This window comes from Bombus terrestris, chromosome 7 (genome assembly GCF_910591885.1).
Source record: "Bombus terrestris chromosome 7, iyBomTerr1.2, whole genome shotgun sequence".
Lineage (NCBI taxonomy): Eukaryota > Metazoa > Arthropoda > Insecta > Hymenoptera > Apidae > Bombus > Bombus terrestris.
The window spans coordinates 9,706,074-9,726,356 of NC_063275.1; the positions used below are offsets into that span (position 1 = coordinate 9,706,074).

Below are 20,283 nucleotides of genomic sequence, written 5' to 3' on the forward strand. Positions count from 1 at the left end.
ACAAATGACTCGAATAATTTTATGCAAATAAAAATAGTAAAGTTTTGTGTTACGTTCTTTATATGTAATTAATAATATATCTATGTATATTTTTTAAAAACCATTTTAAAATCAGATATCCTAGGGGTCTAGTTTATTATATGGAATCGCACATTCCAAAGATTGTGTTAAACATTTTAATGTATTTCATTTTAGCTCTTTGCAATTCTATATTGAAATTGATTTCATATATTATTGTGTAATCATTATTTTAAATTAAACATGATAAAACATGTTTTAAAGGGTAAATACAATATCTGTACAGCTTGTTTCAGTTTTATATTTTTCTTAAGTTAACTTATGTTGCTTATTAGATTGCAAAAAAATAAATCATGATATATTCATTAATTAAACAAAGAAATGCTATTACTTGTAAGAACCTCTAGTGACTCGCGAGAAAAATAAAAAGTCAAGTGAAATATGATTATCATTCTTCTGCAGGATGTGTTCCAAACCTAGCACAAGTATAAACATTGTAAAAATATTCTTACAAATTTATAAAGTAGAAGAATTAAGTATGTATATATGTATATATGTATACAATATATATAATATTTTAATATATACTAAAAAATTATGTAGACAACTTTGGCAGTATAAAACTTTAGTTTTTAAGTACAGATAATTTTCAACCATTAAAAAGAGATAGAATATTTTAACTTTTCTTATTCATTTCCCAATGTAACGTTTTAATAGTCTTGCGCATCTAAAATGAAATTATACTTTTATCTTACATTATATAAAGTGAAATATTATAATTATAGTTTACCTTTGGAATTATTTTATAACAAATACACAAAGCTATATGTTATTCCTTTAAAGCCTAAGTTATTTCTCCAAGTACATATTGCTGCATTTTGCAATGAATAATGTACATATAATAAACAACAGCTGGTATAAAATACCATAAAAAATAAATAAATTTACTAATTTTTTAAATCTTACTTATTATATATAATCATTTTTATACAATCAGAAACACAACAATATGTATCTATTCTCTGTTCTAAACAGATTTTATTAGAATAGTTTAGGCTACCAAAGGTCAATAGTTAATATCTACAACAACAATTAATTAAAATTTCAATGCGTACCTGTATATAATTGTAACGATGTACGCTCATATAACAAAAAAAGAAAAAAATAGAGCCTCGAGAGAAGTCTTTAAATGGCTTCTTTAATACAATTATAATCATACAATGAATTTTGCGTCTAACAAATTTTCAAAGCGTTGATAATTGAAATGATAAAAAACTTTCTTCTTTTAATACTAAATTATGCACATTTACATGCGTAAATGTAGAAGAATTTTGTACATTGAATTTTGATACAACTTGAAAATGTGGATATCATGTTTTCAAGAGGTTTTCGCGGTTCCGATTTCACTACCGTGACTACTGGAAGCTTTCGACTTTCTTTCTGGATCCATAGCGATTGAAATGAATTCTTCTGAAATTTTTTTGTCCAATCCTGTGTATGTTTGAGCTAGATCTACTTGGTCTTCTCCTATAGAAGACATCCTTTTTGGGGACTCCGTTTTTCTTTCAGTCTGTTTCTTCCTTTCCGTGGTGTCTTCGTGTTCCACAGTTATGTGACGTTTTTGCTTTGGTCGAATCTAAAATTAAATATCATTATTCATTATTCCTTCGATTATCGTTAAAGAATACAAATTAAATTAAAAAATTATATTATATCTAAATTAATTTTATATTAAAGAAATTTCTTTCTTAGATATACGTGTCTAATAAATATATTTCTTAAACTTACATACATTTCACATATATTTTTGTTTTTATGTTTTGATTATTTAAAACACTTAAAAATAGTAAATAGTTAATTTATTAATTGAATTGATTTGTAAATTACTATTCTATGTACTTATTCTTATTCCTTGCAACAATGAAAATACAGTAGTTATGCACTTTATTTTCATTAGCCTGCCTTAAAGAAATAATAAGAATAAAAGTCGTCCCGTTGTAGGATTATTTCGTTCAGTCAATCGGTGTAAGGAATGTTTTTTGAGAATAAAATATGACATAATGCATATGAAATTAGGGGAAGAGTTTATGCCATTACATTATTGGTTTTGAATTTCTTTCGAAGATATGAAGCTTTAAATTGCAAAATACTACTTCGGTCTATTTTCGTGAAAACAGATGGTACTTATGTGAATTTTTGCTTTGGAAATTATTTAGAGGTTCGTGTTCATTTTCTTTTATTTTAATTTAGAAAGTTTGAGGTATTTTAATAACATTTTTCAAAAGTGGAAAATTAATCTTGCGATGGTGGAGATTATTAACAAATCCTTGTTGTAACAAAATTATAATAGTTTGAATAGAAAAGAATGTTGTAACCGAAAATTTTGAACATCTCGGAAAAGTAAATAATTAAAATATCTGCAAAATTCTGTAATTCTGCCGGAATCAATAATAGTAAATTATACAGAATAAAATTTGATGAAAATTTGATGTATAGTTCTAGATAGTTGGATCAGAAAGCATTGCAGTTTCGAAGAAAATACAAGAGAAATTTTAAGGTGACATATCTCTTAAATGAATTTCATTTCTATTAAATCTGATGGTTTAATTATATGACATTACAGAGCTATATATAGATATATGTGTATATTATAGTCATATTATAAATCTATCAAGAGTTTGAATTTTGATAAAACATTTTGGCACGATATTCTATATACAATCTTCTATTATCGATTATTTTCTCAATGAATTCAAATAAATACAATGGCCACGAAAAGTATCGACACATACTCTCATTTTTAAATGAAACGTTTCTTTTTATCAGGTTCTATGTTTCATTTTTACAGTCTGAAATTTTTGGAGTCGTATGAAAAAACTACTAACTAAGCGATACGAAATTTAATATTCTGGAATCTAATTAATTGATATGTAAATGCTATAAGAAATACAATGGTGTAGTAATACTTTTTATAGCTACAATAAGTAAGGGGTTAACCATTTTCCATGAAATTTCAACAATCTTAAGAACACTTACGTATTATACGTAATACAAAGATATATCTAATTTCCATATCAAATCAAGTACAAAAGTAAACCTTAAGAAATACAATTCGCTACGTTTCGCTTTCACAAATACTGAAATCTGCCAAGAAATATTTCGAAAGAGCAATTAGGAGCGACAAGAACGGTTCAGGAATTTTTTCCGTGGTTACGCATATAATTATATATGCAAAGGGAAACGACAGAAATCGATGTCAAAGATACGAAGGCTACTTTGACACGGCGATACTTTCTAGCGTGAAAGATCGCGAATGAAATACGAAGGGAGTATTACGCTGAGTCGAATACCTACGATTTGCGATGGTGGACGAGCTGCGTATGGCATGTGCGGTAGCATAGGAACGGCACCATAAGCTGGGGCAGCTATGGGCAATGGTCCAGCAGGCACGAATCCTCCAGGAAATTTTGCAGGAGCGCCAGGCATTGCATAAGGCGACTGTCACAGAGTAGAATTTGTTAACTTATTATTTTCTTGTCTTTTTCTTTCTTTTTAGTTTTAGCAAGTTTCAATTCACAACCAACTTCTATCATTAAGATTTCTCGATAGAAGATATCTATTTTCTGCTTTCCCAGCTAATTTATTTTAATGAGTACGTTATATGTAATAACATTAAATGTAATATTTGTGTGATGAGATGTAATACTTGCAATATTCACAGATTGTCTAAATCTTTGGAGTAATACACTGTGAAGATGATGGTTCGGATGTGTATAACACGAGGGATTAGATTTTGTTATAAAACTTGTATCTTTCATAACTGGTATATACTTTGTACTTTGTATGTGTTTAAGTGGAATCACGATTCATCGAAGACCAAGATTTTCTTCTTTACCCAAAAATGCATATTAAATGTGTAGTATATCAAAGAATTATTTGTACTATTTTTTATAATTATTCATACTATATATTAATTAAAATATATTAAATATGCTATTGAATATTTTTGCACATTGCAAAATCTCTAAAAATAGGTTGAGATGAATAGGAAAAAAGGGAAGAACTTTTGTTCATTTTTTTTTTATAAAAATAATTCATCTTACCTTTCAGTCATAAAGTTGAATGTTTATCAATATGTTAGAAAAGTATTCACTACGTTGAAACGTACATTAGGATACATGCCATATTAATGAAAAGAGAATTGCTGTAAATTGAAAAACGCAATTATCAATTTTGTAAATGGAGTGATTCTAGTATCACCACTCAATACACCTAAACTATAAAACCACTTAAAAAAATAACAACGTAAGAAAAGAAGCGATTCAAAGATAATTACCTAAACTGATCCATTTATATCAAACTTAATACTTTATATAACGTAACATTTAGTTTGATACAGATCGCATCATATTATTCACTACATGACCTATTCCGCAAAGCACTTTCAAATTAAAAACGAACATTAATCAATGTCGCATATATATCTGCAATAAATTACCCGCCACTAACATTCCATTAAACATCAACCTCTCTCTGCCCAACCCACTTAACTGTTAGACAAAACAACACCTACGTCTCATCAAATAGAATTCAACAACTAGATTACCTACAAAATAGATAAAATAAATTCACTGTATCCATTCTAAATCATCCGTCACTAATATAAAATTCCATTAGGTATCAACCTCTCTGTGCCTAATCTACTTCAGTATATTAAATAGGACGATATCCGTATCTTATTAAATAAGTTTAACCACTATCGAGATAATAAAATACATTCACTGCATCCATTCTAAATCATTCACCATTAAAATTGCATGACACATCAGGCTCTCTTTGATTAACTCATTTACAATTAAAAGAAGATGACATGTACAGCGATTCACGAACATGAGTTTCGGATCTTATTAAATTTACTTTATAATATAGCCAACTGGCCGCACAGTATTTGGATTTATATTTACTATCTTTTAAACTCTTTTTAAACAGTTTCTAGGGGTTGAATTTCAAAAAATGCCCAAACACGTATTAATTTATTTCTAGCGGAAAGTTTGCATGGCGAATTTCACGTCTCTAACTTTAGTGGACATAGAGATACGGTTATCCTGTAAAAAAATTTGACCCATTTTCCCCCTTTAGGATCTGTAGTTTCCATAAATCTTTCTTTATCTCGTGCCTACGTCATAAAAGAAGTATACTGTGCAATTTTTACGTTTCTAGGTACGCCAGTTTGGACTGTGCGATTGACGAGTAGGTCAATCGCTTCTGTATTATATAAAGAGTCATGGAATTTATTATTCTTTATCTTTACGTTAAAATAGGATTATACCATTAAGCTTTATGGAATCTATATTTAACACAGTAGATTTCCTTATTGCAGCTTCACTAAATATTGTGACATTCACCACATAAACATTAATAAATAAATACAGTAGAGTCGTCCCTCGTAACGCGGCTACATTCTGCGCTATACATATGTGTCATATGTGGATTCGCAGTATAAAACGTTAGAATTAAGTAAGTTTTTTGATGTAACAAAAGATAATATGCATTCTAGTTTTGAACAATAAAAATTTCATCATTATATAATATAATATAACATATATATATACACACATATAATACATATAATATATAATGAAAAAATTTATGTATATATATATACATAAATTTCTTCATTATATATTATATGTATTATATAGAAAACATATTATCGAATTGCTTAAAATTAGGTTTTAATTAACACCAATATTACTTTCTGGATACTGACACAGCATCTTTCTTGGTTGAATTTTATTCAGCTTCAGAACTGGGTATATTCATTATTCGCAGACATTTTCTTCCAATTATTTTCTTAAGAAACATTTTACTTTCATCGTTATTCTCCAAATCGCGTTATACGAGGGCAGTAACAATGTTTTGATCACGTTCTAGTGATCATTAGTACCGCGTTACATGGGGTTCTACTGTATGTTGCATATCATCTACCGCTATCGTTCAACCAGACATTAACTTCCTTTCCGATCTCTCATTTAATCACCAAACAAATCACCTGATCTCGTGTCTCGACAAACAAAAGTAAACTTCACCAACGACAGAATAAACATAGCACGCATTCCTGGTGGAAACCAATCGTAACTATTCACCGCAAGAATCTCGCAGGCATTCAGACCGCAAACACGTATTACGCCTGGAGCATCCTTGAGAACTCAAAGGGGAATCCGAAAAGCGAGGCGGGAGAGAAGCTGACTTGCTTTATCCTGCTGACACAGAAACACCTGCACCTCGAGCTCGTGCATCTCCGAAATGTAGGCACGGAGATCGCCCCGAGCTCGGAGTTTCTCTCAACGCTTGTCGTCTGAACTTTCTAGCTCGCGTGTCACTGACCTATCCCTACCTCCAGTTCGCCGGAGGTCGAGCCGTAGTAGCCGAGTACGAAGGGTCGTGGGAGAGGATCCGGCCTCACCTGGATCATCGGATGCATCGGTAGCATCGGCTGCACCACGTAAATTGGCTGACTTTTCGGCACGTGGTTCTGAGCGGTGACCCACTGATGGACCATGTTACGGGTCTTCAATCGACCATCGTTTGTTACTTCGTCGACGTTGCTCGCTCGAAGACATCCGCAGAGCTTCGGGGTCAAGGTCAGACAGCTGTAGCCCGAAACCAACAGCTCTGCCACGCTGGTCACTAGCAAACCGATGCTTGCCAATAGGCCGGCCCAGCTATTCTCCACATCGGCTGCTTCACTGTTTTCATCCTGTAAAAAGACGATAGTTATTTGTATTTTTTTCTTCTTTTTATCGTTTTCTTTTACTATCTTAGCTGTGTGATCCGATTCTATCGTGTTAACTCTTCCTGGTACGCTATGGTACAATTGTTGGGCTGTCTGAGAAAAGTGAGCCACAGTTTTTTCTGGATATGAGTTTAAGCATTAATTTATTTCGATAAGTTGTGTTAATTATACGAAAGAGGAGGAATTAATTTTTTTTAAAATTAAACCTAGACAACATATGAAACTAATTAGTAACACTAGATAATATAACAAGAAATTAGTTGTTGCATTGAATATTGTGTGCTCACATCTATTTTAAATCATACATTACTCAGTTTGTTGAATATTGAGGTTGGTCTAGTTTTGCTGGCAACGTCTCCTATATAGATATCGATTGCATTTTTTTAGTCAAATAATTGAATTCTCATGAAATTGTTATTCGTTTTGTAAACATAAAAGAAACAAAGCTTTTTGAGATTCGTTATAATTATTAATTCATACGTAGCTAATATTAAAAAACTTGCAAATTTATTCAATTCATCACTCTGTCTTATGAGTTTCTCTTCTAGGTAGATTTTTTTACTGTTTTCAAGTGCTTTTTTCGCTATTATGTTTACAAGTATATCGATTTTTTTTATTAAAATGTAACATTTTAGCTACAGTGTTTCTCAATGGAAAACTTGGTCACTTATTCGTTCTTTCTCTGAGTACTTTGAATGATACATCAATTTTTATAAATAACAAAAGATGTAAAGTTTGTTAGTTTCAGCCTATTACATGTAAACTGTGTAAAATTCTCTTAGTGTTAGAGAACAAAGATATATCACAATTATTCTTGAATAGATTGAAAAAGGAAAAAAAGAAGATTCACTGGACAACAAAAATTATAATAACATACTAGAAGTATATTAGAAATGATGGTCTTTGCAATTTGTAATGGTATATGGTACTTTTATTTTATTAATGATTGATGTTACTTTAATTACAAGGTCATTAACGATAATTAAGATTGATTATTTACATTAAACTGGATTATTAATTGCCTTAGACTTTCTATAAATTTTTGCACTTTACAAGCTTTTTTCGACTTTAAATATGCTAATTATCTTTAACAAGGAATTTTAGTACATATTTATTGTAAAATATATATTTAAGATTTATAGATATATAATCTTTATTATCACTGCAATATAGAATATAGAATAATTTTTATTATATGGTATAATAAAATTATATATTTATTACTCAATACGTGTACGTCTATTATATATTTTTCAACAAATAAATAATAAATAGTTTTATTACACGTACGATTACATTTGCTTATGGAATATGTAATTTAACTAATGTATTAGTATTTAAAAACACGTAGAAATGTCTATCTTGAAACTTTTGACACTCGATATTCAGCTGAGCTATTAGTTTCTTCTTCTATTGTTCCTGCAACCTCATTGCATCGAATGTCACAGAAAAATATGATGTAACTTAATGTATTAACTTGAATATTGTTATATCATGATATAAACAGTAAGTTTCAATTTTTTTCGTCTGATAAAAGTGTAAGGTTTAACTGATTTTTAAAAATCTTTTGGTAAAAAAAGGTGGGTTACAAAAAGGTATAAAGATGTATGAAATATTTGGAATAATTAACGAGGTACGTTACTGTAGAAGAATGGCAAGCTGGTACTTCCTCGACTGAAAAGTAAAGATAAATATGCAGGTACAAGGTACCTACTTCGGAAGACTTTCTCTTGTCAAGCGGTTGAACGAAACTATAGCAATTTATATTCGTCAAAGTCTATTTACTTTGACCCAACAACGTTACATTTGAGACTCGTTTAACATTAACAGCGACAAATTAATTAAACACAAAAAATTAGATACGTATAAATAATATCCCTTTTTTGCATCTCCGAGACACTTTACAATTTGTCCAGTAAGAATATTTGACAAATTTTTTTACGATATTATGCAAATAACATGGAATTCGATTATTGGGTGTTAAATTTACTTAAATTTATTAGTATAGATTCTCCAAAATTTCTCCTTGGTCACTCAAACATGTTTCGACAAATTCCGATCTCGAAACTTATTCCAAATCGAATACAAATGCTGAATCATTCAAGGCAATAACCCTTGCTAAATAAATATCCAGAATCCATACAAGTATATTGATAGCTCACTTTCTAAAACAGGATCGGAATGTGCTATCGTCTATGGAGATGATATATTCAAATTTATATTACCTAACAAGTATTAAATCAGCAGAATTAGTAGCAATTCAACTTCTTATAATTAATCAAGAAAAAATTACAGCATTCTCACCGATAACAGGGATGCTATCACATTTATCAAGTATAGCAGATCTGATGACATCGTATTTAATATATTGGAAACAAATCACGCCGTAATTAATGAAGGTGAAATAGAGTTATTTTTGCATAGATGAATATTCAAGCAAAGGACGTGCCTACCTTATCTTTAACAAAAATATTTGAAAAATCTTCAATTCAACTGGAACTGTTTAATTTGAATCATCGAATGAATGAAATAGACAAACTCTGCAACCTCGTATGCAGTCGAAATCAACGAAGAATTTTTTAACAAGAAACCTCGATCATCGACATGAAGTTGTATTAAACAGACTTAGAATTGGCCAGACTAAACTTGTACATGCATATCTAATCTCAAAATTTAATTCGTCAAAATCAAACACTAACCAATGTATGATATCTGTAATTGTCAAATTACCAACAAACACATGTTCCATAAATTGTCTTAAATACAATTACTCTCGTAACAAATACCAGATCAAAGGAGCTTTAGGTGGAAATCTCTATGGTAAAAGTTAAGTTTCAAACGTTTTCTCCTTCCTGAAAGGCACGTCATTGTTAGCGATATTTAACTATAATATCCTAATAATAATAAATTCCTTTCTGTTAATATTGTCGTCGCTAATAACCACGTTAAAATGTTTAAACTAAAGAAAGTTTTCTATTTATTTTATTATTCTTTTTAGATTTCTTTTTACATTATTATTTTAAGAATCAATGATTTTCTATTCAAAGAATTTTTTAAATTTAAGACAATGTGGATCTTCGAGTATTTTCTATTCCCAAAAGTGTTTATTTTATAAAAGAGTTAAAACCTTCTTATTTAATATTTACACTTTGAATAACATTTACAGAATTTACATTGCCCCTAAATTTATTAGTTTTACTGAAAATTCATATTAATACTGTTATACTAGTATTAGTAAGTTAAATACATACCCAACAAACATATAACAATTTATATGCAAGCTACAACATTTTTAACATTATTTTACAAAATTATTATCACAAAACTCTTATCGTTTAATATTAATACTATTCTTTTATTACCATATTTCGATCATTTTACTAGAAAGGATAAGTGTATTTATCTTTCAAATTACCATTTTTGAAATCAACACAAACTTTCTTAACTTTCGTAACATAACATACTTTCGATCCATGATTAATTCTGTAATTCACCTTTTCACATTTCGATGTAAAGATTTGTATAGATTCGAATTAAATTACCAAGATTGATAAATCTTTCAATCCATTGTTATTTTTATAATCCTGCTTTCGTGAAGAATTTTCTGGATTCAAATCCTCTTATAAGGATTTATGCATCCTTAAAATGGCGTACTTCGAATCCATCATTATTTCGACAATCCTCTCTTCCAGTGTCGTTTAAACTCAAGTTAAATCCAAAGATTTATAAATCCTTCGATCAATCATTACTTTTGCAATTTTCTCCTTTCTAAAAAGTTTCTCAGGCTCAAGTTACGTTAAAGGAATTTATGGATCTTTGTGATTGTACATCTTCAATCCATCATTAATTCTGTAATCCACTCTATTAATTATCCACTCTAAGAATTTATGAATTCTTAAAATAGTACGTCTTTGATCTCTACGAATACACACATACATGTTATCAAAGTTTAACTTTTTACGAACAAGTTTTTACAATAGAAATGTCTACCTTTCCACTGAGCTCCACAAATAATAACCGACAATTTATAGAAGAATAGTAATTGAATAGGTCAATAATTGCTGATATGTATGAATTAACAAATTTAGTAACAGTGATCGTTTTCAAAATATTAAATTCAAGGTATAAATGTCGAATAGGAGAATAATATAAAACTATACAGTTCATATAAAACATGAAAAGATTCTGTAATTTTTTTTTAAGAAATATTTTAGTATGAAACAGTTGACGAAGGGAATAACTTGACAGATTCAAAGATATAGATCTCTCAAAAATAGATGACAAAAAACACAGTAATTTGTAAGGAACGAGTAATATTAGTATATTTATCAAATTAACTTAATGAATAATAGTGCACATAAAATAACGTTATTAATATTTTTTAACTATCCAAAAAGCAAAGACGCACATTTAATTCCAAAATAAAATGAAAGCATAATTTTCATGTAGAATTGTTTGACAGTGTATTTTTAAATTACTCTTCCATAAATGATAGATAATGTGGATTATCATGGTTTTCATCTCAGGCTTTCATATATCTTTTCAGCCAATTTAGTTCCAGGAATTTCCTCGATATTTTTCTCATTACCATTTCTTTCCATCGTTCAATCTTCTAAAATTTTATGAATTTGAAATATTTTGTATCATTAAGTATAATAAACAATTCTTTCTCGCAATAAAATATCACGCTTTTTACCTGTAGTTTTCACATATAAACTGCATCAAATTCTTGAAAGAAACAGGAAAAGATATACCGATGTACACATTGGAAAATAAAAACCTATCAAATACGAAACTATTTAAAGTACGAAACTTTCACGAAACTTCTTTAGATTCCTATTACATTATAACGGTTAGCTAATCTTTAAAACAGTACAGTTCTGATTCATCGATTCCCCCGCGGAATTCTTTAAAATCCAGGTTACTGCATCTCGAAAAATGTATTTCGTAATAGATCATTGACCGGAAGAGGCGCGTTCTATCGGGGTCTAAAGGCGAAGCAATTTTGTGAAATTTTACGATGGTGTATGCCCTGACCGCGTTTTAGCCTTGGCATTGGAAACTTTCTCCGGCGATCAAACGGTTCCAACGGTTTCAAGCCCTGTTCTGGTTGGTTTGCGACGCCGAAACTCGACCGATGAATGAGAAAACGATCGGACAGGAATTTGGGCCACCGACATTGCTTACTAATTAGTATATGAATCGATCAACCATTGTCATTGCACTACAAGCTTAAGTATTAAATACAATATACCGTTTGCTATGTTAGTCCCTTTCTGTTTTCACTTTAAGAATTTTTCTGTACGATCGATCAACAATTTTTGAATACAGCTCCGAAATGACATTTTTCGAAATCTATTTTTCTGGAATTATGCTTTTTTGCAAATGAAACGGTGCATATGCGTTAGCTAGTTGCAAAGCTTTTTATAAACACTTACATGTATATCTATAATTATCTATACATTGTACAAAGATACTATAGCGTTGTGATCGATAGATAACTATCTTGTGAGATATTCAACACTAATGTCAAGTTTTTGGAATTTTACAAATAAAGTAACGAAGAAATGATGAAAATGAGAAAGTAATATGGCCATACACGACTTGGATGAATTCGACGTTTTAACATTTTTAAAGGGCAAAATTAATCATTCCAGTTAATTGCGTAAGTTTTGTGATATTTATATATAGTGTTATATAAAATATTAATTACGAGGTGTCTATAATATTATTATTTAGGGGGTCGAATTATGACTACGAAACTGTTAATAATTATGATTTTTCTGATTAGAAGCAATCAAATTTTAAATAGTGAAAATTATGTTTTTATATATACACGTACTACAGTTATGTGTTATATATGCGTAAAACTGTTACTACATTCATATTCATAAAATTGAGTATCATAAAGCAGAATTTACGAATGTAACACGCACATGAAGATATGTCGCCTTTATTAAAACGAAACGAAGCGTAAAATAAGAAAGTCCACACCTCATTTTCATTCATAATGTTATGCATCTCCGAGATTCATAGTTTATATGGTTCGTATTTCAATACGAAGTATACCAAAAATTACATAGCCACAAAATTAATTTACTTATTAAACAACGTAATCATCAAAAAGTTCTATTTTAATAGAAATGAAAGAGTATCTTATTAAAAATAAAACGTTTTAAAAAACTTTATAGAAAATGAAGGGGTACAAGGTATGTGTTTTGTTCATTTAATGAAATTTTTATAATTTCCACATCATTAGGCCTTCAAAACCCTTCGAGAAATGAAATTCTTTATACCTCTATGGTACTTTTAAAAAATTCCTAATAAGTTTTTTTAAATAGCCAGCAGCGACAAAGTAAACTATTAAACTATAGACGATACTGACGGTAAGCTTTAAATGAGAAAAGTATCGTTTTGAGATCGTCAAAATATGATTATAAAGATTTTTTTCGCCACTCTTCGTAGAATGAGGCATCTCGTGCCTTAAAAGTAGATCTTCATACCTTTTTGATGTCGGCTTGTACAATATAACGTTTTCTGACTTTTCTATTTTTCTGTGAGACAGATTTACAACTAATTTAATCAGTCATTAATTTTTATTTTTTTATGTTGGATTACCAGAGTTATCAGAGTTGGGTATTATTTCAATAAAATATTAAAAAGGTGATTAATTAAATATTAATTTATCTTTGATTTATTCAATTAGATCTTTGGTCATTCTTTTATTTGCTTTTTGAAGTTATTTTGAAATCATGCGTTAATTTATTTGTACAATTATTTCGTTACTTGATTATTAAACGAAATGCATTTTTTGTTTTATTTCTCATCTGAAAAAACGGTTCCTCAAATAATTTCTCATGTGATTTCCGATACTATTACAGAGGAGTTTCTTCACAGTGTTTCTTATACAGCTTACATTATTCAATGGTAATTGAAATTAAACAACTGTGGAACAAAATGGTGCTACGTTTCAAAATGATCTAGTTCTATTATTTATAACCCAAAATTATCCAGAACATAGTGTGTAAAATTTCATATTATATTATTTGAAAGATAAATGAGTCAAAATAAAATATATTATACTTCAAAATGATTTTATTTAATTTTCACATAAAACAAAGTTATTTCTACTAAATAATTTCTTATAATAATACAAAAATCATAAACTATATAAAAAATATATAAAATAACAAATTAAATGATTGAAATAACTCATTATTTGAAATTGTTATTCTCTATTTTTATTCTAAATAAAATTTGTCCAAATCTGATACAGACATTATACTATATTGCTATAATAAACTTTATCAACTTATATGTAACTTATGCAATCACGTATCTCATATACAGTACCGTTCATAACTATTTCAAACAATACTTTATTTTGAACCACATTTTATACTTTCCTTCATTTCTATAATAAAAGCTAAGTAAAGATTCCTCGCAATTGTCAATATATACAATGAATGTTATTTTAACGTAGAAACTGTATGGGTTTTAAATTCATATCAAAATTTATATTCGAATATCAACCAGAAAAGGTGTCTACAGGTCTATGGTAAATATACAGATATCGAGTGTAATTTCAAGTTACATAATTGGATTATTGTACATATAAAATTTATTAAGTAAAAGAAAGTTAATAAAATTCAGTATATGAAAATCATAGGAGAAAACATGATAAGTACACATAAAATAAAACAGCTAAACGTGCGACGAATCTGTTATATAGATTCAAAGATACAATTGATGAGAGTTTTTTAGAAGCTAAAGATACAATTATTAAGGTACCTGTAATTTAAATATTATGATGAGCCATATTATTTTTAGAATCATAAAAAGGGTAGAGAAATGGATGTACTTTTAAAATTAAGTAAAACAACAATCTTGGCAACGTGAGATCAATTGACAACGTATCGAGCTCTATAACTTTAGAACTGCCTGTACCAAATGGAAAATGTGACTTATCATATTTTAAAAACGGATTCTGCCAAATTTCATTACACAGATCTACTTTACTGTAAGAAAAGAAAATTTCTCTAGAATTTTTAGAGCTTATTCAAGTAGGAACAACGTGCCGTAGTAAACCAGAGGAGGACCTTTTGGCTGCTGCAGTATTATCCATAGTACGTTAGTTGTTACAGTGTTATTTGCATACTTTGATAAAAATGCCACAAAACAATCCATTGACGCCACAACCAACGGAATTGATGGACAAACCAGCCAGTATATTGAAGCAGATGCTTAGCTCTGATTTCCTTTGTGCTATGATGTATTTAGCCAAGTACGATGACAAAGATTTGTACATAGAGGTTGTAAAGAAGTGTCAAAAGATTGAAGCACTGTTAAAAACTAGTAGTCAAGTCTTCTATTTCTATAGAGGAAACTCTAAAAAAATTGTGCAATTTGGAAGTTGACTGTGTAACACTATCTCCTGAAATGTGACAAATGGAATCTATAACTCGTTATTTCTCTAAAATAAATTTTTATCCCTTTTGTAAATATAAGAAGAATAAAGTTCTTTAAGAGCCGTTATAATTATCAATTGAAACATAGGTGATATTAAAAACTAGAACTAAAACTCAATTCACCATTTCGTTTTACGGATCCTTCTCCCAGCAGGTCCTTAAAAAATGTCCATCGACTATCCACGTCGTTCTAATATAATAATTACGACTGATAGTATGCTTCAATAGAAAATAGAAGAAAAGAAAGTATAAAGTAAGATGATCTATGCTATGTTAACCTCTACACAAGCTTCTCTATCGACGTGAGAAATTTTTATCGATCCTTACAAAACCTGCTTCTCGTTCATAGAGCTGTATTCAACGACATCATGGTAATAATTTGCTGATGAAGTCACCGTTAACTTCGTAGTAGCTTCGCGCAATAGGCACGCGCCAACAGAATCTCCCTCGGGCATTGAATTATACTTATCGCTTCACTAATGATTGATCGTAATTGATACCTTCGCGTTATAATATATATCTACGGCGATTGCTGATGCAACTCGAGGAGTTGAAATGTTATCACTGAAGATGCGATATGTTACATGAAAGATAGTCGCGTGCAAACCAACGAAATGGGAACGTAATTATCCATTTCCGCTTACTTATTAGCTTGAAAAATTCCAATTTCTTGGCGCAGTAACGTGGAAATTAATAACATGTACTGTTAATCACCAATTTGATAAGCTGTGCTAATTTATGACTAAGAAGAATTTATTAATTAGATAATGTTTTACCTATTTGCAAATGTATGTAATGTAAGCATTACATTAGTATAGGTACTTGAAAATGTACACAGGATTATAAAGTATCTGATTACTTGTAGATACCTTTCATGAAAAGATGTACATAGTATGTGTGTCATAGGAAACATTTTGAAACTTCATTAATACTGTTATGAGACTGGACTCTTATGGTCACGTTGGTACAGTTTGGGAGAGATCTGGAAATATATACAGAGTCCAGCCGAATAATATACATATACAAGCGAGCATGAGGTGCTTCTTTATATTTGACAATTTTTGAAACTCGATTTTCTCGAAAACTGATCCTCGGATGAACAAATTTTATTCTACATTTTCTTTTACCTTTGCATAAAACCGGCCTCTGCATGGAGGTTACGAATAGTATAATACAAATATAAATTTTTTATAATGAATCAGAATCATCTCCACGAATAGAGATGCGATGTCAATTAATTTTTTAAAGTATGTATATATTATGTTTGAAATAAACCTAAATTATGCGTAGTATAAATAAAGTAGGTACTGACTGAAAGAGATGGAATAAAAAACAGTTTTGTAATAACCAGAATTTTTAGCTCGATAAAATTCTTCTGGTGGAGACAATTTTAGGCAATTTTTTAATATTCGTAATACTTTTTAAAAAAACATTTAATTCATATAACAAAGCATTGAATACCTTATCTAAGGTGAAGCTATTTTGATAGATAAATTTTAGTTTAATGAAAAAGCATTTTTAAATATATACAACTTTTATCTGGATGAAATTTAATTTAGCATTGTCTTGACAATAATGTGAGATTTGGCTTACATGATATATCTTCAATGAATGTTATCTTATAATTCAAATCATAATACAAGATATTGTTATAATTATATCATCTATAGTTCAGCACAATTATTGAAAGTTTTCAATAAAAATATGTATGTCCTCACCAACATTTATTTGATCATTACTTCAATACTTGTTATTTACTATATAAATAATTGTATGGATTATTAAATAATTAAGAATTTAACTGAAGGAAAAGAGAACAAAAGTAACGTAGAAAAATAGTAATTAACATTTCAGTAGTGCGGCAATAATAGGGTGATGTTCAGCAGAAAAAAGGAAATAGGAAAGGAGGGTACCGGTGAAAGTACAGACAATACATACCGGAACAGTGAGCAAGGTCACTTCCGGTGTCCTCTGCGAGTCTCTGACGATAGCAGTCAAGGCCGTAATTGCAGCCATATTCGAAAGGGCAAGGGCAACGAGGCTCGCTGCAAGGTGAGCCGTGGAAAAGCTGGAATTTGTCTTGCTCGACGATGTTGCGAGCGTCGCGACAACACCCAACGCTCCTGCGACAAGGGCACCCACACCTGCCCACAGTCCTGCACCGGAACCGCCTAACGCAGCGCCATGGACCAGCACCAGGATACCGAATACTACGAGGACTACACCTGAGAAACATTAAAATCGATTTATATTATTATGTGTTTTAGCATGATAACAATTAAAATATGATTCAATCAAGTTTTAATATATAAATGTAAATCATATACAGGGTTATATAAGTATAAGATTACAATTACATAAGTTTAAGATACCGATTAAAAACACGAAGTATATGAGATACCCTGATTTTAAAGGTAAATTAAAGAAAAAAATTTTCTTTAATTTTTTAAATGTGTAAAATTTTAAACGTAGTATTCAAAATTAGAAATAAGTCTATACTATTACGATATTTGAGAAGTTTAGGGAACCTTCTATTGCAAAGAATTATACATATATATGGTTATCTTCGTTTATTCTCATTTTAGAACTTGATCCTTCTAAAACGTAGTAATCAACTTTTTGAAACATTCTTAAATCAATTACGATTCACAATGCAATGTGGAAGATAAAATGAGTGTCTTCTTAAAATATATGAAATTGGTTTAAGAACTCTCTTTTTCTACAATGAAATTCACTTTTGTCTTCTATACAAATAACAGAGTACACACGAACATTGAAATAATTATATTCATTAAAATGTCGCCAGAGAACATCGAATAACAATGAATTGCAGCGCTGCAATTCTCTACGGTTTGCAAACCCGCGGAAAGAGTTACACAAGTATGACTTTCTAAGTGAAATGTTTTCACTTTTACGCCGATTTCTATGCAGTTTGGAGAAATGTATGCTCGGCCGGTCAATGGAAATTCGTGTATTTTTCATATATAGAAATCCAAACCAATCAAGATACTACGCGAAAGTGGAAACCGCATCATAGCATGTTCGAGTTACTTGTTTATGTACTATATGATAATTTCAAAAATATTTTTGCTTTCTTATCATAAGTAAATGTTTTCTAATGCTATTACGGAGTCAATGATCGGAACATCAAATAATCAAAAATTTAAAGGTGGGCTCTTGCAAGAAAAATTGAAAAACAAGAACAGAATGTTAAAGAAATTATTTCATTGGTATTCAAAAGCTTTGGTGCTCCTTAATACTAATATTTATAAAATAGTTCAAACTAAATGACCTTCTGCCTCTTATTTAAGATAAGAAAAAATGATGAAATATATGGAATGGATAATATTTCTGAAAAATTCGATTCGACAGCATATCGTGATCAATTCGGATAACCAAAGTCCCAGACTTGATAAAAATACTTTTGTGATTGTATGTCATAAATTGTTCATATTTAAATAAGTACAGAAGTACATAAGGAAGAAATAAATATTATATCTGTTTGTAACAATAATTATTAAGATAATAAATGCTGCTGACGAATAAGAATTGCTTGTTAAAAATTATCCGCCTGTATGAAGATTACTTTGTTCTTTTTATAAATTATTTATTCATTTTTCCCACAGGCTGGTTATATTAACATTTGAAACTTCAAAAATTAATTAATCTAATTGAAAGACATTTTGAAATATTCCTCCTAATAAAGATAAACTACTTAAAATAATTACCGTGTTTGATATTTGCAAAATAAAGTATTAATTGTAAAGGAATAGCATATTTAGTACGTTACAGCATTTCTGGTGTAATTTCTGTGATATGAACGATTTTGAAAACTAGATTTTCCAGCAAATAATTCCCTAATTGAGTGATATAAATATGTATCATTAAACTAAAAATTAAGTAGCATCATTAAACTAAAAACTAAACTAATTTTATAACTGTATTTTGTACTGCATTTCTATAATTTTGTTTTTGATTCTCTTTCTCCCTTTTCTTCTCTCTCTCTCTCTCTCTTTTTCTTTATTTGCTTTCAGTCATTAAAATATTCCGACTTTTCGATCGAGATATTTTTTTTCCTCATTTCGTAGCAATTAATATGGATTATTATATCATCAAGGATGATGAGGAACAAATGAACCTGTACTTATATGTGTATTTACATGAAATTAAATAACTGATCGCTATTAAGGATCCAATTAATCTGCAATTCGCTATTTGTTGATATTGAAACGGCTGACAAACACGTTTGCTGTGAATTTGTAATGTTATTACATAATTGGATTAATTGCGATGAAACAGGTTCTTCCAGTCATTCAGATTTTAATCGATTTTCGACTATCAAAGTTATCTTGTTATTATCCAAGTGTGTAAATAATGCACAAATAATGCGTCATTGTTGAAAATTAGATTTGTTAAAAAAAATTACTGATTGTATTTTATTTTATGATATATTGTATGTAATATTGAATTAATTATTCGTTTTTTTAATAAAGTTTGATGTTAATATTATTTACAAACGTCTAATTAACTTTCTAAGCAATATTATCTTGTCTAAATGGCTAATAATTGCAGGAATTTATTTGAGAACTTGAGATTGAGCTGTTGATAAAAGAAAAAGTTACTACTTTATTGCTGATAAAATTAAACATTTAGTTTTCTAATGTAAAATTTGCATATAATACAGCGAAGGAAATTTAACATTTTTGTAGAAAGTAAGAAGCTTCTCTTTAATGATAATCTAACAGTACTGAATAACATGTTTATTAAATTTATTATCTACTTAATTTTATTATTCATTTAAGAAGTCTTGGAATAATTATCGAAGTAATATATGTATAAAAAATTATATTCAAACGTTAATTCTATTGTAGTGGATATCAAATACACCTCTCAAATACACGCGCCACTTGATTATTTGTCTCTAATATCTTATGTCACTTACGTTGCACAATCCTTTGGTAAAATTTTTTACTGGTATCATTTTAAAAATTGCTATGCATA

General features: G+C 29.4%; 1 protein-coding gene across 3 annotated transcripts in view; it reads right to left on the bottom strand.

Moving 5' to 3' along the window:
- Positions 1–157: 157 nt before the first annotated feature.
- The window catches only part of LOC100644926, a 30,075-nt gene continuing 9,949 nt past the window's right edge, over positions 158–20,283 (bottom strand). The window contains exons 3-6 of one of the 3 annotated variants that reach the window (XM_012310107.3): positions 17,221–17,507; positions 6,416–6,778; positions 3,373–3,516; positions 158–1,654 (exon numbers count right to left, since the gene is read on the bottom strand). In XM_012310107.3, coding sequence (XP_012165497.1) covers positions 1,397–1,654; positions 3,373–3,516; positions 6,416–6,778; positions 17,221–17,507 — 1,052 coding nt within the window. In that variant the 3' untranslated portion in view covers positions 158–1,396. Of the gene's footprint in view, positions 1,655–3,372; positions 3,517–6,405; positions 6,779–17,220; positions 17,508–20,283 lie in introns of all 3 variants that reach the window. The other 2 variants (XM_003396437.4, XM_020863608.2) reach the window with 2 other exon arrangements.